Here is a 24,622-nt window from a genome sequence, read left to right as displayed (position 1 = left end):
TTAGAAAAAAATCACTGAGACTAATATTCATCATGGATCAATGTTAAATGTGATATAAATTCAATTTACTCTTCGATTCTTTAATTTTCTGTATAAAGTTGACTCCAACCTCGAAATTTGCCAAGTGCGCAGTATAGTAAAATGTTTCTCATTATTTTTCTCGATTTTTTCATCGATTTGCAAAGCAAGCTGAAAGACATTGTTTGCAGAACAGAGCAGAGCCGGAGCAGAGCCGGAGCAGAGCCGAAGCAGAGCCGGAGCAGAGCCGGAGCAGAGTCGGAGCAGAGCCGGAGCTGAGCCGGAGCAGAGCCGGAGCAGAGCCAGAGCCAGAGCCAGAGCAGAGCCAGAGCAGAACCAGAGCAGAGCTAGAGCAGAGCTAGAGCAGAGCTAGAGCAGAGCCAGAGCAGAGCAGAGCAGAGCCAGAGCCAGAGCAGAGCCAGAGAAGAGCTAGAGCAGAGGTAGAGCAGAGCTAGAGCAGAGCTAGAGCAGAGCTAGAGTAGAGCTAGAGCAGAGCTAGAGCAGAGCTAGAGCAGAGCCAGAGCAGAGCTAGAGCAGAGCCAGAGCAGAGCCAAAGCAGAGCCAGAGCAGAGCAGAGCAGAGCCAGAGCAGAGCCAGAGCAGAGCCAGAGCAGAGCCAGAGCAGAGCCAGAGCAGAGCCAGAGCAGAGCCAGAGCAGAGCCAGAGCAGAGCCAGAGCAGAGCCAAAGCAGAGCCAGAGCAGAGCCAGAGCAGAGCCAGAGCAGAGCCAGAGCAGAGCCAGAGCAGAGCCAGAGCAGAGCCAGAGCAGAGCCAGAGCAGAACCAGAGCAGAGCCAGAGCCAGAGCCAGAGCCAGAGCCAGAGCCAGAGCCAGAGCCAGAGCCAGAGCCAGAGCCAGAGCCAGAGCCAGAGCCAGAGCCAGAGCCAGAGCCAGAGCCAGAGCCAGAGCCAGAGCCAGAGCCAGAGCCAGAGCCAGAGCCAGAGCCAGAGCCAGAGCCAGAGCCAGAGCCAGAGCCAGAGCCAGAGCCAGAGCCAGAGCCAGAGCCAGAGCCAGAGCCAGAGCCAGAGCCAGAGCCAGAGCCAGAGCCAGAGCCAGAGCCAGAGCCAGAGCCAGAGCCAGAGCCAGAGCCAGAGCCAGAGCCAGAGCCAGAGCCAGAGCCAGAGCCAGAGCCAGAGCCAGAGCCAGAGCCAGAGCCAGAGCCAGAGCCAGAGCCAGAGCCAGAGCCAGAGCCAGAGCCAGAGCCAGAGCCAGAGCCAGAGCCAGAGCCAGAGCCAGAGCCAGAGCCAGAGCCAGAGCCAGAGCCAGAGCCAGAGCCAGAGCCAGAGCCAGAGCCAGAGCAGAGCCAGAGCCAGAGCCAGAGCCAGAGCCAGAGCAGAGCCAGAGCAGAGCCAGAGCAGAGCCAGAGCAGAGCAGAGCCAGAGCAGAGCCAGAGCAGAGCCAGAGCAGAACAACGAAGAGCGCAGAGCCTAAATCCGTCAGAAATTGATTAACTGCAAGTAAAACTTTATTTATAATCTTGTACCTACTTTTCCAACCCTCTAAGTAGAATATCCTCTTCGAATGAGTATTATCAGTTTCGTACCTTTTAACTTCGCCCTCTTTTGCTTATCTTTTGACAGATACACGTATTTCGACTGCCACTCGTAATCTTACTCAGTGCCAGATACTGAGGAAGATTACTACATTTTTATTATTTTTTGTAATAATTTTTAATATTTTCTTACTAAGTTTGTGTATTTTTTTAACAAATGAAAAATGTAATTATTAATTTTATTGATATTAATAAAATCTATCTAAGTAAAAACACGGTAAACTAGTAAAATAACTGAAGTCATAAAAAATTACACTAAGGAGAACAAGATCAATAAATTGTTACAATTGCCAAACTTTAAATAACGACAATTTGTCAATAACCCAAAAACACGTGTTGCTTCATTTGGCGCCCCCTACCCAAATTTGACATTTCATCGTTTCCCAGTAAAACGATTATACTCCATACGGTTGATCTTTTTCGTGTTTTCCCCGAACCCCGTACACAGACTACGCTCCTATTCAAACACTGCTGCTACTGCTGCTGGGGAACGTGTTGCTTTCCCAGAACGGGGGTGTATCCACCACCCCTTGTAGGTATGTAATATGAGCAAACCGAACCGGAAAAGACACACGCTCCGGTTGCTGTCGGGGCTTTCGGCTCTCGGCACATCACCGATTTCCAGTTTTTCCCAATCCTCACTACCAAAAAAAAAAAAAAAATGGTGACGGTAGACGGAGTACCACAGTGTCGGTGAACTTTTACGATTTTTAATACCTTCTTATTCAAATTTTGAACTGTTAACTGTTAACTGTATCTCACTCAACTTCCTGATAAAACATCTTAAGAAAAACTGAAATTTTGAGAAATTTTTCAGTTTTTTTTACAAAATATCAAATTTTTTTCCAATATTGTCATTTAATTAAAAAAAAAACAGCTACCCAAAAATTTTGAGATTTCTTTTTAATAGGTTTCAACAATTTCAAAAAAGATAATTTTACCCATCAATTAAAAAGAAAACATGTTTTTGTATTTTCAAATTTTAATAATTTAAGCTGGGAGCTTTTTCAATGAAGTATTGGATCTTGTAAAGGTCTCTCAGCTTTTCTAAATAAAACAAAATAGATCCAGATTTCCATATTTGACAATATTCGAAAATTGTCACAACTTTTGAAGTTGAAACTGTATTGACCACCACTGTCGTTCACGCATGTATCCACACGCGTTTTCCACGAATCCGGTTTTCCACGACGATGATGATGGTGCGCTTCATCCTTCCTCTAGCTTCACGCAAGCGAGACCGACGACAACGACGACGACGACGATGACGCCGACGGACGGACGGCATGTATTGATATGTTGCCTTCGACGAATGGATTGCCAATTTTGTGCTTCCACTGCTCAGAATGATGCGATACGTCAGAGGGGTGGAAGGTTCCCGTTAACTGGAGCTGTACAGCACCAGTAATGGAGGTTTGCTGTTCGTAGTATTGGGCGTTCGTGGAAAATGTGAGAATTTGTTTTTAGAGCCTAAAACATCATTAACAGCCGCCATCTTGAATTTGAAGCCGCCATCTTGGATTTTAGACTGTCATCTTGAATTTTGAGCCAACATTGTAGAATATCTGGTCTCCAGTGTTGACTTCCGCACAAAATTCGTCAACCATGCAGAAGGTTACAAAAATCGCCGCAGTTTGATGTGTCGCATTGGTGCTTGGTTCAGTATATACGGCCAGTTCTACCGGGGCTGGTCCGGATCACTCAAATGGCTATAACTCCGGAACGCTTCTCCCAATGTTTACCATTTTCAAACAGCAAACAATGCGGTAAAATTCCGGTTCGATTCGAGCTATAATCCGAAAAATCGGCCGATGGGAAGTGCCTTAAGAATGAGTGAACTTTTTTGTGCACAGACATACATACACACACATACATACACACATACTTCATCTCAATTCGTCGAACTGAGTTGATTGGTATATGTAACTTGGCTCTCCGAGCCTTCTATCGAAAATTCGTTTTTTGAGTGAACATATAGCCTTTCAGTTTACTTTGGTGAACCAAAAAGGCAAAAAGGTGAAGCAAAAACTACAAAAAAACATGTTTTTTTTTAAATAGGTGGTTTTTTCTTAATTCTTCATCCATTTAACCTAATTTATAGCTCTTTTGTGCAAAGTGTAGAATTAGCTCCCTGTTAAAATACACGTTAATAAAAACCCCAAAAAAATGAAAAACTTTTTTGCACTAATGCACTGCGTGAGCGATTCCAATTGGTAGCTGCACTTAGACTTTGTACAGCGCCTAAATGTATTCTATTCTAGTTCTACTTTATCGAATTGGTTGCCTTTGCACTGAGGCTGTCACTTTTCTCCACTGTCCATGGTAGAATGATGAGCACGAGTATTTTGATGTGTGGCTCTTGATCCATTTCCAGTCCGATTTGGGGTCCATTATGAGTTGCTTTTAGCCGATATATAAGTTTCGGGGACCGTTGGAGCATATGTTGAAAAGAGGGTCAAGTGTCGCCACGGCCCTCCGCGATTTCTTTACTTTATCGGTGTAGTTCCTCAAAAAAATCCATTCAGAAATTCCTCCAAGACTTTCGCCAAGAATTTCTCAAAAAAATCTTCCAGGTATTTCTTCAAGAATATCTGCCTGTAATTCTTTCAAAAATTCCTCCAGAAATTGTTCAAGAAATTTCTCAAAAATTCTTCCAGTAGTTCGTCTAAGAAAATCTTCCAGAAATTCCTACAAAAATCCTTCCAGGGTTTTTTCCAAGAATTTCTTCAAGAATTCCACCAGAATTTTGTCCAAGACTTCTACCAAGAAATTCTCCAAGCATTCTTCCAGACATTCCTCCAAGAATTTCTTCGGATATTCCTCCAAGAATTGCTTTAGGAATTTCGCCAAGAATTCCTCTAGTAGTTTCTCCAGAAATACCTCAAAGAATTTCTCCAGAAACCTACAGGAAATCCTTCAGAAATTGTTCCAAAAAATATTACAGGAATTTATCCGAGATTACTTTTAGGCATTTCTCCAGAAATTCCTCTAAGAATTCGTGTAGAAATAGTTCAAGAAATTTCTACAGAAGTACTGCAGGAAATCCTTAAGGAACTTCTTCAGGAATTCCTCGAAGAATTCTTTCAGGAATTCCTCCAGATATTTTTAAGGATTTTTCAAAGAATTCCTCCAGAAATTCTTCCATGAATACCTCCAGGATGCTCCAGGAAACCTTTGCAAATTCCTCAAGAATTTCCTCAGGGTTTTCCTCAGAAGTTCTTCTCAAAAATTCTTCAGAAATTACGCTAAAAATTCTTCCCGAAATTACTTTAGGAATTACTCCACGACTTCCTTATTAAATTCTTCCTGGATTCCACCAGGAATCCAAGAGATATTCTCCCAGAAATTACTCCGGATATTCTCTCAGGGCATCCTCCAGTAATTCATCCAGGAGTGCTTCCAGGAATTCGTCTTATAATATCTTCAGGAATTCCACCAAGAATTTCTCCAGGAATTTCACCAAAAAACCCTCAAGAAATTCCTCCAAAAACATCCAGGAATTCCTCCAAGACATCTGCTTAGAATTCTCCAGCAATTCCTTCAAAAAATCCTACAGGACCTCTAAGATATCTGCCAAGAATTCCTTCAGAAATTTCGCAAGAAATACCTCCAGGAACTTTTTTAAGAAATTTCTTCAATAAATCGTCCAACAAATCCTCCAGAAATTCCTTCATGAATACCTCCAAAATCCTTCAAGAAACCTACAGAAATTCCTCAAGAAATCACTCAAGGGGCAACTTCAGGGGTTACTCCAAAAATACCTTTGGGAAATTCTCCAGGAACTGCTCTGAGACTTCATCCAAGAACTCCTTGAGGAACTACCTCACGAATTTATTCAAAAAAATCCCCAAAAACATCCAGGAATTCCTCCAAGACATCTGCCTAGAATTCTTCCAATAAGTCTCCAGCAATCCCTCCGAGAATTCCTACAGGACCTTCCCCAAGAATTCCCCCAGGGGTTCCTCTAAGATTTCTGCCAGGAATCCCTTCAGAAATTTCGCAAGAAATATCTCCAGGGACTTGTCAAAAAAATTTCTTTAATAAATCATCCAACAAATCCTCCAGAAAATCCTTCATGAAATCCTCCAAGATTTTTCAAGAAACCTACAGAAATTCCACAAGAAATTACTCCTGGAACAACTCCAGGGGTTACTCCAAAAATTCCTTTGGGAAATTGTCCAGGAACCGTTCCGCGACTTTATCCAAGAATTCCTCGAATAATTTCTCAAGGAATTACCCCAGGAATTTCTACAAAAAATTCTCCAAAAAATCCTCCAGGATCTTTTCTAAAAATTTCTCTAGATATTCCTCCAAAACTTCTTCTAAGAATTCCTCCAAGAATCCGTCCAGGAATTTCTTCAGAAATTCTTTCAAGAATCCTGACACGAATTTCTACAAAAATTTTCCCAAAGAATGCTCCAGGTTTTTTTTTTCTAAGAAATTCTCCAGATATTCCTCCAAAACTTTTGATAAGAAATCCTCCAAGAATTCGTTCAGGAATTTCTTCAGAAATTCTTTCAAGAAATCCATAAGAAATTTCTCTGAAAATGCCTACAGGAATCCCAGCAGGAATTCCTTCAAGAATTCCTTCAGGAAATCCTCCTAGAATGTCTCCAGGAATTCCACCAAGTATTCCTCCAACAATACCTTCCAGCATTCTCTTGCATGAATTTCTTCAGGAATACATAGACTTCTTTCAAGAATTCCACCAAGTATTTCTCTAGGAATTTCCGCAGGAATTCCACGTAGTTTTTTTTAAGGAATTCCTCCATAAATGTCTACAAGAACACATGCAGGAATTTATCCATGAATTTCTTGAAGAAATTTCTGAAGAAAATCCTGGTGCTGGAAGAATTTATGTAGTAATTTGTGAAGGATTTTTTTAAAGAATTTCCTAAGGGAATTCGTAGAGGAGCTCCTTATTCCTGGAGGAATTTTTGGAATATTTCCAGGAGGAATTTCTGGAGATTTTTCTGTAGTAATGCCCACAGCAATTCATGCAGGAATTCCCTGGTTTAACTGTTGGAGGATATCTTGGATGAATTCCTGCAGGAGCTCTGGAGGAATTCCTGAAGGAATACCTGAATAAATTCCTGGATGAGTCCATGAAGGTATCCATGGAGGAATTCCTTGGGGGTATGCCTGAAGGAATCCCTGAAGGAATCCCCGAAGGACTCCCTGGATGGCTTTCTAGTGCAATCGCTGGGAAACTTCCTGGAGGAATCCCAGAAGAAATTACTGCAGGAACTCTTTGGAAAATTACCTGGAGAAGTTTTGAGGGTACTCTCGTGGAATCCTCGGGAAACTCACGTGAAATCCTCGGGGAATTTCCGAAGTAATTCTCGAGGAACTCCTGGAGCAATTCCCTAGGAACTCCCGCAGGATTACGCAAGGTTCCTGAAGTAATTCCTGAGGAACTTCTGGAGGAATTCCAGCATAGCTCCTGAAGAAATTTCAGAGAAACTGCCAAGAAACTCATACAGGATTTCACCGGAAGTCCTGGAAGCATTTCCTAGGAACTCGTAGAGGTATTCTCGGAGACCATAACGACGAGTTTCTGATGGAATTTTGAAGAAATGTCAAAAAAGAACTCGTGCCAAACTGCCAGAGAGAAACTGCCAAAAAGATCTCGTGCAGGATTTCACGGAAAGTTCTGGAGGCATTTCCTAGGAACTCGTAGAGGTATTCTCGGAGACCACCACGATGAGTTTCCGGTGGACTCCTGGAGAAATTTCCGAGGAACGCCTGGAGGAATTCTTGGGTAATTTCCGACACTTCAAAATACCATAAAGATCATTTGTATGTCAGCGGGTGCACAAATACCACATATAAATACTCAAATACTATGCAATACAACAGAAATAATCGTGAAAGAATTACATCGATGAAGCAAAAAGATACAAGAGTAGAGCTTGTAGAGCTTGAAGGTCTTAACTCCAGAATAGTTCGGATGACCTAGATCACCAAGTGAATGTTGCTACAGGGGATAGACAAAATGATCGGGACAGGCAAAATTTTAACTTTTCAAAAAATGTTCAACTAGCTGTAACTTTTCGAAAAGTGTATCAAATATTCTCAATTTTTTACTGTGTGTTCATCAGCTAGTTGTGTATGAGTGGTTCAAATTTGAAAAAGATCGGGCCAATATCCACGAAGTTATAAAGATTCTTGAAAAAGGTAAAATTATCCAATAGCCAACTTTGAGCTGTTATATCTCCGGATTCAATGAACCGATTGAAATGAAATTTTGACCATTCATGACTTATATAATGAACTCTGGAAAACATTTAACTAAACTTGGAATTTTTAACAAGAGACAAAATTATAGCGATTTTAATTTTTTCATGATATTTAGTAAATTGGTCTATTTTTAATATGCATTCTATTACTTTTTCAATTTATTGGTGGCTATGTTGTTACTTTCCTTCAAAACACATTTATATATTAGTCAATTAGAGGGAAATTAAATGAACTATAATTTGCATCTTGAATTTTGAAACGATGTTGATGTTTTGGATAATTTGGTGTTTTATTAGAAAAATAATCTAATCGTTATAATTTTCTTCCGTGTTAAGAATATTAAGTTAAGTCAATGGTTTTTCATAGCTCATTATGTAAGTCATAAATGGTCAAAATTTCGTTCCATTCGATTCATTGAATTCGAAGACATAACAGCTCAAAGTTAGCTATCCGATAATTTTACCTTTTTCAAGAATCTTTATAACTTTGTGAAGAATGGTCTGATCTTTTCTAAATTTGGACCACTGATACACAATTAGTTGATGGACTCACAGTAAAATTTTGAGAATATTTGATGCACTTTTCGAAAAGTAACAGCTATTTGAACTTTTTTTGAAAAGTGAAAATTTTGCCTGTCCCGATCATTTTGTCTATCCCCTGTAAGTCATCAGATTTGTACTCTGAGGTTCTAGAAGTAGCGTAGGTTAGATTACGCGAACATAAAAATATCCAAAAGATTTACAGATATTGCGAGCCATACTTAACCCTCGAGCGATCGCGCTGTTGTATTTTGTACAACACGTTGAAAAAATCTCGCTTTTTGTACTCAGCATTAGCATGGTGCTGACGCGGGTAGTCAATGCGCGAGTTACGGAAGGTTAAAAAAATACATTGGGTTCATATAGAGATACTCGTAATATTATGAGGTGCAACAGACACAATCGTGAAAGAATTATCCAGATAGAGTGAAGAGAAACAAGAGTGGAGCCTGTAAACCTTGAAGGTCCTAGCTCCAGAATAGTTTGGAAAGCCTGGAATATCCCTTGAATGTACCAAAAGAATTATGGCTGTACACTGAGACTTCATTAGCAGTATAGACAACATTCCACCAATATTTTTTTACAATTTAAGCATGATACAGTATGTGGATATCGTAATCAAAATTTCAAAGTGTATTGGAGGCCATTTGTATTTCACAGAATGTCCAACTACGAAAATATCGAGTTGCTCGTAGCATTGCGAAGTCTAATGGATATCAACGTGACTAAATTTATTGAACAGAGTGAACATAAATTATGGTAGATGTTGTAGATCTTAGGAAAATGAATTCCAGAATAGTTTGGATGACCTAGATCACCCAACCCAAGTAACAAAATTAATTTTATGATGCTTTTGAAGAATACTTCAACACCCGTTCATTAAAACTAGACATGAATCAAATTGCTCTGCATAACAACGTCAAACTAACCATAAACCCGCCATAAGACAAAAGAGGCCCATCCTAAGATGCTCTTGGAGAGTTGTTTTTAAATTTCTCTTAAAACTTGTTGTACTTCCCAAGTTGTCCTCAAGACGAATTGCTCTCTCCTTGTAGAGTTCTTCAAGTGCACGATAAAACGATAATAAATAAGTCAGTGTTGTTGCTGATGCAGCTTTTATGTCGACAGAAAAGTTTGATAAATTAAATTGAAAAAAAAAACACACACAATGAAAATGACACATTATCGGGATTGATTTATTACACAAATTGGAAATATTTCCGTGGTGTAACAAGGAAGCCAAATGCCAAGCAAAATTTATCGTATATATGTTGCAAGATACTTCCAAAAATTGCAACGCGCTTCCATTATAATGCACTAATAAAATATTCAAAAATATTATTCCTGGTCATGAGAACATTGTTCATGAGTTCTCTCAACATGGCTTCCATTGAAATCTAGGCCGCGGTCGGTCCATTATCAATGGTTTTAATCAACAACACCATAAGGTCGTCTTAAATTTCTTTCAACTCATGCCAGAGCTAAAAGCATAACTCGAGAATACTAGGATTTATAACGTTCTCAATGCAGCCTAATTGGCCTCCATCAAGAACGTCTTAAATTTATTTCATCTTAAGCAAGGGTAAGAAGTATTACTCAAGAGTACTCAGGTTTATAATGTTCTTGATGTAGGTTTATACAAACTCCGCCGAGAACGTCATAAACCATGTACGCCAAATTGTAAACAAAAAAAAATATTGGAACGCGGTGGATTTTCTGAATCTCGTCCGATAAATATAATCATCAGCCCGGTACCATTGCCAACCAGGCAGACCTTTTTCGATAACCGGCCTTGATGCGGTGCAGTGCCTCATTCCTCCGGTCAGCATTTCCAACAGGTAAGTAGTTGTTGATTTTGAAGATCGATGATTGGAACCCCGATTGCACGGGAATCGACGTCCTGGATGACCAAACCCAACTCATGTCGGATGCTGTAACCGGAGGAACTTGGTTTTGCACCGCGTCGCGGTTGGTTTTGGGGTAGGTGTTCTTGATCGGCAGCAATAATGGAACGATGAGAATCAAAATCTGATGCTTGAGTGTTTTCTTGTATTTTTCATGTAACAAACTGTTCTTATGCAAGAACAGTTGCTCTTGATCAAGAACGGATGATTGAAGATAACTACAAGAGCCTTATAAAACTGAAAATAGGTTCAACAGTTCTTGTTGTGTTTATGGTTTTATGAACTGAACATCAAGTATTCTTGGAGGGGTTTTTGAAACCACATATTAACGAAGAATAGTTGTGCTCAGCTGAAACTCCGATAAGATCAACAAGAATATGCAATGTTCCTATAAAACTATCATAAAAACAAATAAAACCAAATAGAATCAAGATTGTTACTTGGGAATTCATTTACCATGAGTTTTGTAGGAGTGCTTTGAGGCTTTTTGAGCAATGTAGACTGTGTTCTGTGATCATTCATCGAGTATAAAATTTGGTTTAGAATGTTGGATTTGTGAGACAAACTTCGGAGTACTTTGAAGGCCTTAAAAAAGCTGCCATAAACAATGTTAGGATACTATTTTTAGTTGTCGAGGTTGGGCCAATGGTAGATGATGGAAGTGAATAGCTCATTAATTATGGATCCAAGTTGAAGCAAGAAAAGTTTTGAAGTGCTGGTCTGCAATTGAAAATGTGTTTAAAAAGTTTAACATTTTTCAAAACAGTTGGAAATTTGTTATAAAATGAATTATACCATAATTAGCCTTGACGAAGACTACAAGTATGTGAACCGAAACGTCGGAGTCATAGTTTGCCAAAAGCTGATGCGGTACTAGCAAAATTTGACTTACGAAACATTGTGAAAGTCCATTTAATCATGTCTGACGTTTCGACTGACACGGAAAAAATCTTCTTGAAGGTTATTTCCTTTATTTTTTTTTAATTTTCTCAGATTTTATTTGGAAATTCTTTCTTTGAACTAAAAAATACACCCACTCTAATGCCTTAATTGACAAATCACACGCCACCCATGCCAGTAGTGTCTCTTAGTTGATAGGCTCAGGTGTCCTCAGACATAACGGAGCCGAAACCATTTTAACTATCATTAAATCACGTTCTGATACGAAAAAATCGCCCACTGCTGCATCAGCTAACTCCAACCGTGCTCATCCGCTGTCCGTCTTCTCTTTGAGGAAAATCCATTCGACAATCGCAGACTCCATCGGTTTGAGCGGGATGACTAGGGCCATTCGCATGCATACGATGACGTTGACGACGACGTTGAAGACGACGTCGATAATAATAACAGCAGTAATAATAATGATATTCAATCCGTTTTAGCTCTTTCGGAACTGCTAAAAAGCTGACTTCACACGACCGGGGGCACAAAGTGCACATCAGATTACCCCTTTGGGAAAATAGATGGGTGGGAGTCAGAACCATAGACTATCAAGGATGGAGGGACGTCTTTAGTCTCCTCGGGACGGCAAAATGGCTCAGACGAATTGACAGATTGAAAGATGTGGTTGGCGTTTTCCCAGCCAGCACCTCATGAAGAAAGGGTCATCATCTCATCACACACCTTACAGCTTACACGGGACGACCATGAATACAAGAATAGAGCGAAGCTGCTCTATTATGACGGATTAAGCGCAGATTGTGTGTCTCACAGCTGCTGGCTGTTGCTGCTGCTGATGGCGTCAATTATCGGAAGGATTACCACCGATTCTTGATAGGATAAGTCAGTGAACTTCTGCCTGGTGTGGTCCGGAGTCGAAAACCGGCGGAGTTCGTTCGGAAATAAATTTCCGTTAAAATGCTTTTTTTTGTTTATGGAGGTTCTGCGAAAGCAGAACCCCTATTGCACCGGAAATTAACATCGAAAGACGTGAGATGGGGTTGGGAAAACAAAAACTTTGGCAAATTAATTACTCCAAAAGAGGTAAAGCTCATTTCGAGGGATAAAGCTCATCTTCCTCGGTACTCTCTCTCTCTCTCCGGGCGCTGACAGGTGAGGTGAGGTGGAAGAAGTTTAAGAGTCCGAAGATAATGTAATTTAATTAATCCTTTACAGGTTTTTTATCCGACGAAAAATTTCTGCAATCCATTTATACATTTTGGTCGTTAATTGCTGAAAAGGTGCGGAAATTTATGAGAAGGATGATTTTTGATAATAGATGGCTTGAGCGACAAATTGGTGAAAATGGGTCAGGTTTTATTGAAGGCTGTAGAAGGTTTCAAAATAAATTTTACCAACTATTATAAAAGAGATGTCTAGTTTCTTGTTTCTTGATCACAACCTATGAGCCGAAAGCTTTTCATTCATTTTGTTTTAAGACGGTTTTATTGTCGTATAAATCAGAGTTGGCCTACCATGCTTTAAAAAGTGACGTTACAAACAACAATAAAACCAGTAGCTTCATTAAACGATTTACGATTTAGACAAAAAACGATTAAACGATTTAGACAACAAAATCAATCAATAACTACCAAGGGCTACATGTTCTTGAAGAAGTTTTATAGAGGCTTTTAATCTGAAATTTAGTCTTCAGTATCACTATTAAACGGTTATGCTCCACAAGCCGTTTTTAAAGCCAACGTAAGTGTAATTATTTATTTTATAACAGTTGTACTGCCGTTCTACGCCCGTTTGTCCCATGCTATATGGGAATCCTATATAACATGGGACAGTTATGCGTAGAACGGCAGTGTAGAACTGTTCCACTTTAAAAGTCAGAGTTTTGGCCATTGTTACCATAATAAAACCTACAATTATACGAATAATGATCTTAAACAAATTCTCATGGCCACCATAAGAGCAACAGCTAGATTTATGGCAGCTGTTATCACTGTCTTGCAACATTTCGGAAATGTTGGAATGCTTAATTTATAAAGGTTTTACCAAGGCTTCAAGGTAGTTTCAAAGCTAATCTTTAACCTGTTTAACCATAATAAAACTAGTATCACAAATTATGCTGTACAAAGTAAAATCAATTTTATGACATATACAGTAACTGATTATTTTGTTTTTAAGCATATTGACTAGGAAATTAAGAATGAAACATTGAACTCATGCCAGGTTTTATAATGGCTATATTACTGTTATTCTGACGGAAATTGGTTTCAAGGAGTCGAATGAGTAGTTTATGAAGCCAGACTTTTTACTAGTAAAACCATACACCTACTTCTATTCATATCCAAGAATCATTCTTGTGTTTGCTGTAGCCAGCAACCCAATTACTACAAGCTCTCAAATATTGACTCTCGTAGTGAAATGAACTCTTAACTTTCGCCTCCTAAATACCCCACAGACGCTGGAAAACTTTGACCACCGTGCTCGGTGGTCAAATCACCCGTCACGGTTAGTCACTTCCATCTAATTTGATTAAAAATGAAGAGCCAAAACCTTACCATGCAGTTGGGTTAGCTTCATGAGTTTATCATCCACAGTCCACACGAACTGACTGACTTGAAGATGCAGTCAGTGCAGTATTGTGTCGTGGGATGATAATCGAATCGATAATCAAAATCCATCGAGTTGCTAAGCGCTGCCACGCCGTGGTCTCATTCTTAGAGAGGTTCGGAAATTGATCATGAACTGAGATGGGGGTGGTGGATTGGATTTTTCTCGACTGCCAGACGAACAGTTTCCTCTGTCTTTCTGAAAAAAAAAAAAAAAAAATCTTTCGATGACGACGACTACGATGGCGATGAGTGCCACTCTAGATGATTGATCTTTGGCGGGAGTTTTTCGCTGATGAAGTGTTTGAAGGCAGCGAGACGGATGCAGTCGGACAGATACGAGTTCAATATGACCGACTGTTTTAAGGCGAAAAGTTGCGATATGGGTGTCTGAATTGGTTGAGTAGTTTTTTTTTATTGGAATTTGGATTATCAGAAGATTAGCTGCGTTCCCCAAAAGTTGCAATGGTGCGCTTTCGGTTTTAAAATTCGTTTTTAGGAATACATATTTGAGGGGGTTAGAAGCAAAGGGGTGCAAGTGACAAAACCCCTCTTAAATAAATAAAATAAGGTTTAAAGTTATTGACCAATTTTTCATCCAATACAAAATGTATGGAGTTTCAAAATCAACCCAATTTTCTCTGATTTATTGTAATGTTTCCAATCATCGTAGAAACAATCTTTAAAAAGTTCCGGGAAGCTTGAAATCTGAAGAATTTCATGATATGTTCAGCTCAAAATCGACAAAATGGTCACTTACACCCCTCTGATTCTGAGCCCTCCATTTGAAATGTTTTACAGCGAGAGCTTTCCGAGATGCGAAAACGTTGAAAAGTGCAGACGTTGGAGACATGAAGGTTGTCTGCCGCAACCGTCAGAAATAAAAATATACTCTTTGGAATTGCTGAAGTTATGAAATTTTTTAAATACCACAAGTTTTAGAATAAATTGTAAATTATGATTTCTACTGCACGGATACTTGTAATATTTTCAGAAATGTATAAAAATAGAAATCCGAATTTCTAAAACAAAAATTCCAGAAAAATTTCCAGAAAATATTATTAAGGGGTCTCGCCTGGGCAATTTGAAAAAAATGGCCATTTTTCATAAAAATTCTCAAAAAAATCATGCGTCATTTCTCTAGAAAAAAGATTTAAAATATCTTGTCAGTAACATGATCATAAGCCTGTCCTAAAAATCGATGTTCGAGAAGTCAAGGTGCTCAACCAATAAATGAAAGATATGCATATTGAAAGCATTTTTGTAGAACATTTCAATTTTCCAGAACACCAATTAAAAGTTTTGCCATCGCATTAAAAAAACGGCTCCTTTTTTATTTTTTTTTTCAAATTTTTTTCGTAATACTTTTCTATCCTATTCTTTAATTTTTCTATGGACCCCTTGGCATTGGTATAATTTTTTGAAATATTGCGTTTATATTGACGGTAGAACCGTTTTTGTGCTGATAAAAGGACTATTTATTGAGAATTTAAATTATTTTTAAACATGAAAATTTCATCTAATAGTTCTATTTATATGCATCATTTCTTTGAAAAATGATTTAAAATAGCTTGTCTAGGAACTAAGATATAACGCTTCTAGTAAATGGACATTGTATCGAATATTTGCAAAACAATGTATGTCTGGAAATGTCCAAGTTAGTTCAAACATGTATTTTTATATTCTGGGGTATTTGGTAGTAGATTCATGAAGAAATTTTATGTCAATAACTACAGCAATTACGGGTGTCGTGCTAGCAACGCATAAAGTTCGAGATTATGTCGTGGAATTCCGACTACTTCACTCCTTTTTTCTGCAATGGGATTAATCAATCCATTCAGAGAGATTACATAATAGTAATTTTAATTTGTAATTTATAAGTTAGTGATAAAATAAATAAAAAAAAAAATTAGTTATGTAAAGATTGATTCTGTAGAAACTTCAAATATAATAGACAAAATTTAGTTTTGACTGAATAAGATGAAAAATGAGTTTTTTGAAAATTTTCATGAAAAAGGGTTATTTTTCAAAAATTTCCCTGGCGGAACCTCTGAATGATTTTTTAGATAATCAAAATGTTTTTCAAAAATGCTTCAAATATGAATATCTTTCATTTAAAGGTTGGTAACCTTGACTTTTCTGGGATAAAATGACAATAATTTTATCATCATGCTAGAATAAGTATTTCCCAAAATGACAAGTTTGATAAACATTTCACAAAATTTTGAAAGAGAATAATCTGATTATTTTTTTTCCTTGAGTTTCGCATATAATTTTTGGAGTATTTATTGATTTCATTCTGAGAGACTCATTTATAATCTTACCAGTATTTTCTGTAATTTTTAAAAAAGTACAGGAGATAGACAAAATGATCGGTACGGGCAATATTTTCATTTTTCAAAAAATGTTCAACTAACTGTAATTTTTTAAAAAGCGCATCAAATATTCTCAAATTTGCACTGTAAGTTTATCAACTAGTTATCAGTGATTCAATAGTGCTTGGAAAAGATTGAACCATTCAACATTCCACGTTATATGAGTCATAAATGGTCAAGATTTCATGGCATTCGCTTCATTGAATCAGGAGATATAACAGCTCAAAGATGGCTATAACATAATCATACCTTTTTTCTTGAATCTTTCTAACGTCGTGTAGAATCGTTCAATCTTTCCCAAATTTGAACCAGTGAAACACTACTAGTTTATCAAATTACAGTGAAAAATTGAGAGTATTTTATGCATATTTCAAAAAGTTACAGCAGCTAGTTGAACATTTATAAAAAAGTGAAAATTTCACCTGTCCCGATCATTTTGTCATTATGTACTTTCAAAAGAAATAACCACTGGGCGTTGCATGCTAGTCTGTTGCTTAGTGTCATGCTTCTTTCAAAGCTTGCTGTAAACATGAAATAGGTTCGTGTTTTAAAAAAATGTATCAATTGCTGAAAAAGAAACACACATAAACAATAAAATTTAAAAACAAATTTGAAAGTTCATTCCAAATGAGCCATTGAGTTTTAAGTTTTTATTTCTGTTATTTTGTTACGTTTGTCAAGTTTTGCTTTTTGAGGAATGGTTTCGAAGAGAAGTCAGGGAACTGTTCTTTAAATTTTAGTAAACAATAAATAAAAATTACTCTTTATTTTTTTTATGAGTTAAATTTGAAGACATTTTTTTTACAAAAATAATATAAATTTTCCAGGATTCTGTTAAAAACATCAATCCAAAAAAAAAAAAATACGCTGATTCTCTTGGACGTAAAGCCACTTCAGTATATTCAAGAAATCTTTCCATGGATCATTCAAGTGTTTTCTGAGGATCTTTGAAAGAAATATGGCGGCTTCATGCTTGTCAAAAAAGGAAAAAAAAACATTTAAGTTCAACTGCGAATCTAATAAACACCTCAAATCATTTGTATTGAAATTATTAACTGGCGATAATTTAAAAAAGGTTTGAATAAAAAGAATATATCTGTTTACCACATGAGGAGGATCATTTTTTTTCCTTTCAGGTTGAATAAAGTTTTTTTTTCATTGGTAAAAACGTTACCCACAACGGTACTCGAAAAATCATACAGCAGTTCTGTAAGGATTCACTGAAATTGTCTTTGAAAAACTATTTCAGATATTCCGTAAGTAATTGAGTCATGTATTTCTTACAAAACATTATATTTTTTTTAAATAATACGCGATAAATAGCCCGAGATATAACCAATGTTTTCCACATTTTTATAAACCCTTCGATACACTTCACAGGAAATTTTCCAGAAGCTCATTTAGAATTACAAAAAAAAAACAGATTTTTTTTTTTCATTTTTTCAAACATAAATTTCTACAGCAATTTCCCGGGAAATTCGAAGGAAACAGCTTTATAAAATATCTCAGGAACTTTCTCCCACCAAAACGTATTCAATTTGTTGAGTTCTTATCATTTGTGTTATATGTATGTAGAAAATAAAATCATGGTGCGGGTAAAAGCTTTAAACTGAAACAATGGCCTTATTTGGTGCTTGAAAATAGTGGCAAAGTCGGTAAACATGAATTGCTATCAAGCCATGATGTGAAATAATATTAAATTTTTGAAAATAATAATAAGGAACGAACTCACTATGTTAGTCCTGTATGAACGTCCAAAGATTACACACAATTTTCCCCCGAAATGACTCTGGTCTCTTTCAAGAAATCTATCAAAGATTTAAGAGGAAATTTCTTCTAGAGATCAAGACAGTTTCTTACAGGAAATAATTGAGATATTTAATTTTTTTTTAACTTTATTAACGAGATTTTTAGCCCTAGGCTAATTCATCTCGGGACCCACGCTTTACTTCCCTTCCGAAGGAAGAACTCACATTTTGTGAGTTTGTCGGGAGTGGGATTCGATCCCAGGTCCTCGGCGTGATAGTCACGTGTTCTAACCATCCAGCCAGGTCCACTCCATATTTAATTAGATGTTCTTGCGAAACTTATAAATTGGAAAATCTTGCAAGAATTGCTTTAGAAATTAATCCATGAATTCAGAAATCGTTTAGTGATGCCTTTAGAAAATATAAGAGAGATTTCCGTAAATTTATTAATATATGGATTTGGAAAACAATGTATGGATATGTTCAGACCATTCTTCTATGATTCCTGTAAAAAAAACCCCCAGAAATTGCAAAGCGATTGCTTTAGAAAATTTTCCAGAATATTAAAACAAAATTTCTACCAAGAAAGCCTTTGATGATTTCTCTGAAAATTTAATCATGAATTCAGCCTGGGATTCCTTAGTACCAATCAATGTTTTCTTTAGAATTTTCTTCAAAGTTTGCTAAAGATTATCCCAGAAATGTTTTTTTTAATCTTCCTTGGAATCCTTAAAAATGGCTCCCTAGATTCCTTTAGAAAATCTTTCAGAGATTCCTTTCAGAAAGTATTCCGAGGATTTGTTTTGAAAGCTCTTTAAGAACATATACTTTGGGTTTCTTCAGAAATCACTGTTAAATTTCCTTCAGAATTACCTCTAGAGGTTCCTCTAGAAGCTTCTAGAATTCCTCTAGAAAAGCTTGATGAGTTTCCTCAGAAATCTACCCATAAATTCTACAAAAACTTTGTACGAAAACTCTTTCTGGACATCATCCACGAATTCCTTCAGAAATACTTTCGGCGATTCCTTCATATAATCAATAGTTCAGAATTATTCCACAGATTTCTTAAAAAACTCTTCCACAGACTTCTTGAAAAAAATCCTCCAAAATTCCCATAAGAAATTCAGAATTTTTTTTTTATGAAATTTCCTCATAAATTTGTACAAGGGTTCCATTAGGAAACCTTCTATGGATTCCTTCAGAATGGTTACCTCAAAAATTTCCATAAGAATTTCTCAAAAAAATTATCCAAAAAATCTTTTATGTTGATTTCCATGGGTTCTTTCTGAAACTCCGCCAGAAAGTGTTCTAGGGATTCGTTTGGAAAAGTATCTCCAAGGATTTCTTCATATTTTTTACAAGGATAACGTCAGAAATTTTCTCAAAGGTTGTTTCATAAATTTCATTTGTATTTTTCAGTCATTGTTTTTGAAAACTTTCCAGATATTTCTTCAGAAACTCGTACAGTCAGCAGTCCACCAGAAATTTGTGAAGAAATTTCTCTAAGAATTCCATTGAAAGTTTTCGCCAGAATGTGTCCCGCAGGAGTTCATACAGAGATTTCCTCATGACTTCCTCCATATATTTCTCCATTTATTTTCACGGATTCCTTGGAAAAAAAATCCAAATTTTTCTCCTGTGAAACTCTACAGAAATTCCTTTCAAAATATCTCAAGAGTATTTTTTTTTTCTAGAAATCTTTACAGAAGCTTAGGGAGGCGTTTCTCCAAGAATACCGCCAAGAATTTCTTTGGGAATATGCCCACAGATAGTTCCAGGAGTACTTCCAGAAAATCATACAAGAATTACATCGATGAATTTCAGAAGGAGTTGTTTTTGATTACTGTATAAACTTTTCTAGGAATTCTACCAAGGCTCTCCTAGAATTTTTTTTCAGGTATTTCCCCAGGAAGTTCTTCGAAAATTGCTTGAGATTCATTCAAGAGTACTTCCTGAGATTTTACAGAAACTCTTCTGGAGATTTATTCAGAATTATCCTCCGGGGTTCTTTTTGAATTTCCGTCAAAAACATCTTCAGAGACTTCTTCAGGTGATTTCTTCAGGAATTTCGGTGACACATTTTTGCAATTGTTTTTTCCAGTTTTTTTGGAAATCCGTCTAAATCGATTCCTTTGGAAATTCTTTTAAAAGTTCCTTCACGAGTTCCACGAGAAATCCCTTCAGGGATTATTGCAGAAATTCCTACAAGGAATTGCTCCTGTAGATATTGCATCAGATATATCTCCTAGGATTCTTTCAAAGATTCATATAGGGATTGGTTTGGATATTCCTCCAGAAATTTGGAAGAATTTTCTAAAGAATTATGGAAATTCTACAGAATTCCCTGGATGATCGTCTCGAGGGAGCCCTTCTTAATAAAACTCCTGATGATATCTGTAGAGATTCCTAGAAGACTTGAAGATTTTCTGTAGAGATTCCTGGGCATAAATTCTTGAAACATTGTCTGAAGTAATTTCTGGAAGAATTCCTGGATGAATGCCTGAGAAATACCTGAAGAATAGGTACAACCTACACCTACAAAAATATCATGCGACACTTTAAGAAGAACTCAGAAAGTTATTTCAAGGAAAAATTGCTTAACAAATATCTGGAGGTTATCATCTAGAGATCCGTAGAAGAATTTCTGAAGGAATCTCCTCAAAATGTCTGCCGAAATCCTCGAAAAGATTGCAGACAAAGGTACTGGTTTAATTCTTGAAAACAATTCTCAGAGATCCTAGAATTTCTGAAAGAAAGATTTATTGCATAAAAATACATGAAGAAAATTCTTTAGAGATTTATTAAAGGAATTTTGAAGGGTTTTTTTTAAGAGAACTTCTGAACAAACTTCTGACTATTGTTTTAAGTTTCTTTGAGAGAATGCCTGGAAGAACTGGAGAAACTTCTGCGGGTATACAAGGATTTCCTTGAAAATCATAGGAAAATAACTGGTAATAGATTCTGAAGCAATTTGTGCAGAATCTTCGACGAAATTTCTGAAGCATCTCCAGAAAAAAAAATACGAAGGTATCCATGAAATAAAACCTGAGCAATCCCTGGAGGAATTTCTAAATAAATGCCTTAAAGGACCCCTGATTATATGGAATAATTCTTGAATTCATAAAAACAATTCCTGCAAGAATGCCCCTTCCGCCATAATTACATAAGAATTTTTATAAAGCGTATTATTGAAGTCATTCCTGGGGGCTTGCCAGTATAGTGGGCGATGAGATTTGGAAACCTTTAGTGACCACCTCTGATTTTACCATGACATTTCTGGTTGGATTTATTCATGGAGTCTCCAACATTAAGAACCCATTTATAGTAGTATAAAAGAGTGAAATGCAAGATTCATAATTCTTCACACAATTTTTGGCGAAAGTTTGACAGGGGTGACAGGTTACTTTCCCGGTCGGCCCAGGAACTATTTCGTAAAGGATATTTCCTTAACTCTCAGGGCATAGAGTATCTTCGATACGATATACACATGCAAAATGATCATCGGCAGAAAAAGCTCTCAGTTAAAAACTGTGGAAGTGCTCATAGAACACTAAGCTGAGAAGCAGGCTTTGTCCCAATACGTTAGGCCAAGCAGAAGAAGAAGAGGAAGAAGAAGAATAAGTAGAAGGAGAAGAAGAAGAAGAAGAATATAGTGTCTTCGTGATTCCAATACTATATACCCACGAATAAAAATGTTCAATTGGCAAGCTCTCAACTTAAAGTTCGCAAAAAAACTTCAAGCTGAGGAGCAGGTTCTATCCCGATGAGGTTCCATTACCAGGATGAAGAAGAAGTAAACAATCTTCAAATTCCATTTTCCACCGCCTTCATGAGATTTACGCCAAACTGAAGCAATAAAAAAAAAAGTTTACCCCAGGTGGGACTCGAACCCACAATCCCCGGCTTAGGAGGCCGGTGCCTTCTCCATTAGGCCACTGGGGCTCTGATGACAGCGCGTTGCTAAATTGCCATGAATATTCAACAATTCGGTTTCGTTTGAAAGGTCTGTCGTCCACTACGGAACATACTTACGGGATAATTGATTTCCATATTGTAATTTACCTGAAACGAAAAGAGAGGAAGAAAATAATTAAATTTTCGTCATTCATTTGGGTTGGTACTGTTTGATGTTCATAGCAAAAAAATCAGATATTTATTCTCGCAAAGCAAGCCATGTAAATCTGTCACGTTCCGTCCTCCGATTTAAAGACCCTGAGGTCATCATCCTCTCATCTCAGATAATTTCATCGTTCAATCCACCAGCAGCCAGCCAGCGGAAAGACAAAAGGAAATTCGCACCAATGAGCAGCAGCTACAGTATGTAGTAGCTAACAGAAGGTACCCTGGTCGTCGTCGTTCCCAGTGCCAGCCAGCTCGCTACAACAGAGTAGGTACATCCCGTCCAATTACATCCAGGTTGATGCAATCTCACGTTTCCGCCGTAACTTCCCATCTTGGCGTCCGATTTTGACTTTGAGACACCGCCACCGCAACACTCCCACCCACTACCAACATCAGGCGCAGCGCAAACTATCCGGGGCTTCCACCGACTACCAACGAAACCAAATATCCGTTGGAACACAAAGGATCCCCCGTCCGTGCCATCTTCCTATTGAGACTATTGGTCGGGTCCAGGATCCGAGAAAGGGACGAAACCTCATTTCAAACAATTTCTTATCGTTTTCCCTTTTACAGCTACCGACACCCCCCGTCCACCCAAGCGTTGGTTGCTGCACTCACAAACTTACGGGGAGTGTTGGAATGCATTTTTCTCATTATGCTACCGCCCACAACTTAGCGATGTGGTGGCGGCGGCGGCGATGGGAGCACCACCCACAAAGAAACGGATGCACTGATGTCGATTTTTCGGTTGGCAAAAATTCTCTTATCATCGTCCGACCACCAAACCGCCACCGCCCGCCCGCCATCGAGAGGGTTCGCTGCTGTGGGTCGTACGTAACTAGATCGGAGCTTCGGAACGTGGGTGGAACCTACCTACATCGATGCCATAACCGAAGAACAGCGGAACGTGTTACGACAACGATCATCATAATAATCATGATCAACACCATCTCACAGTTCTCGCAGTCAAGCGCAGCGCAGCGCAAAGGGCGCCCGTAGTTTACCATGTTCATTGATGATGAGAGTGTTGGATAGAATAGTGAACGAACGAACCGTTGCGTTGTTGTCGGTTCGATTGTTTGCTTTTGGGTGCAGATCAGAGGTTTTCAATCAGTTTCAGTTCTTCAAATTCAAGATGAAGCTATGACCTGGAACCTCTTTTAATGCAATGGATGTGCTGAGGGTGTAAAAATTGAAAAGGGTATAAAAAGAAGGAATTTTGTGCATAAATTCAGCCAGGGCTTTAATGACGGAACTTAGTTCCCGAGAACAGGTCTTGCTCCTGGGCATTTGAGATGGGGAAAAAGGGCATTTCCAGGAAGTTCCAAGAGAACCCTAAAAAGGCGCGTTCAAAGGGACTTCAAAGGGGAATTTCAGGGGATTTCAGGAGCCTTGTAAGGGCGTTTCAATGAGATTACGCGGATTTCAGAAGCGTTCGAATAATATAACGAGGGTTTCTGTAAAGGGGGGGGGGGGTGTTGGAGTAGGTGTCTTAACTTATAAGAGCATTTCAAAGGCGTTCGAAGGGCGTTCCGAGAAATGTCAGTGGCGCGGCGTTTGATACCATTACAGGGACGCTTTACGGAGTTCCCAGGGGCGTTTCAGGGAGGTTCTGGAGCCTTTTAAAGGCGCTCTAAGGGATTCAAGGGCCTTTCAAGGTGATGGCGGGGATTTCAAGGGCATTTCAACGAAAGTTTCAGAGGCTTTTGAAGCCACTTCAGAAGCCGTTTCAAAGGGTTTCAGAAGTAGGGGTTTCAGGATCCTATCGAGGCCGTTTAAAGGAGTCTCAGGGGCATTTCAGAGGGTTGCAGGGGGACTCAGGAGCCTTTTAAGGGTGTTCAGGAGTATATCATAGGGACTACAGGAGTTTCAGGGACTTACCGATTTATAACTAAGACCTCTTGGAACGTTCCTGAGCCCCCAGGAAGCACCCATGGAATGCTCCTGTGATCCCCTTGAAGCGCCTCAGAAACCTCCAGGAAACCTTTGAAGCCCAGGAAACGCCCCTGAGATCCCTTAAACACTCCTGAGAACCCCTGGAACGCTGCTGAGATGTCCTGAAGCGCACCAGAGACCACCTGGAAGCCCTTGAAGCCCCCTGAGACCCCCATGGAGCCATCAGGAACCCGCTGAGATGCCTTTAAACGCCCCTGAGAACGTCTGGTACCCCATGAAACCCTCTGAAACTTCCCTGAGATCACCTGAAATGCTACCAAGAGCTCTGCAGCTCCTGAGACCCTCTGCGAACTTTTCTAAGACCCCTAAGACTCCCTGAAGCGCCTCTGTAACACCCTGGAACCTTGTGGGATGTCCCTGTGATGTGCTTAAATGTCCCTTGAAAAGCAAAGCCCTTGAGATTTACCGGTAATTCCCTCTGGAACCCCTTGAGACCTCCTTGGGATCCCCTGAAATGCCCCAGAAAGCTCCATTTGCTCTGTTCTATGAACGTCCTGTGGCCGCCATTGTCATAGTTACCATCATTGTTCTTCATTACACCAACAAACCTAACCTTAAAAATGTTCTGGTTATTTGACAGATCACACACATGCAATATGAAAACAGATAATAGCTGTGTTGGTAAATTCAATAAACGCATTTGATGAGTAATTTTGGTGAGTTGCAGT

General features: G+C 38.5%; 1 protein-coding gene and 1 non-coding gene across 5 annotated transcripts in view; both read right to left on the bottom strand.

The window, feature by feature from the left end:
- Nucleotides 1-24,622, bottom strand: part of LOC109418953 (GATA zinc finger domain-containing protein 10) — a 567,982-nt gene that overhangs the window by 233,657 nt on the left and 309,703 nt on the right. The window contains exon 2 of one of the 4 annotated variants that reach the window (XM_062853958.1): nt 21,808-21,938. The exons of the other annotated variants lie outside the window; for them this stretch is intronic. Within the exon in view, the coding sequence (XP_062709942.1) occupies nt 21,892-21,938 (47 nt within the window). The 3' untranslated portion in view covers nt 21,808-21,891. Of the gene's footprint in view, nt 1-21,807; nt 21,939-24,622 lie in introns of those variants that run through there. 4 annotated transcript variants of the gene reach the window in all.
- Nucleotides 21,746-21,818, bottom strand: Trnar-ccu (transfer RNA arginine (anticodon CCU)). Its single transcript has one exon. It is a non-coding gene; the product is annotated as a tRNA-Arg (tRNA).

The sequence above is a fragment of the Aedes albopictus genome, chromosome 2, assembly GCF_035046485.1.
Source record: "Aedes albopictus strain Foshan chromosome 2, AalbF5, whole genome shotgun sequence".
Lineage (NCBI taxonomy): Eukaryota > Metazoa > Arthropoda > Insecta > Diptera > Culicidae > Aedes > Aedes albopictus.
The sequence above is the reverse complement of the archived record's forward strand: the minus strand, read 5'-3'. Positions and strand labels throughout refer to the sequence as shown.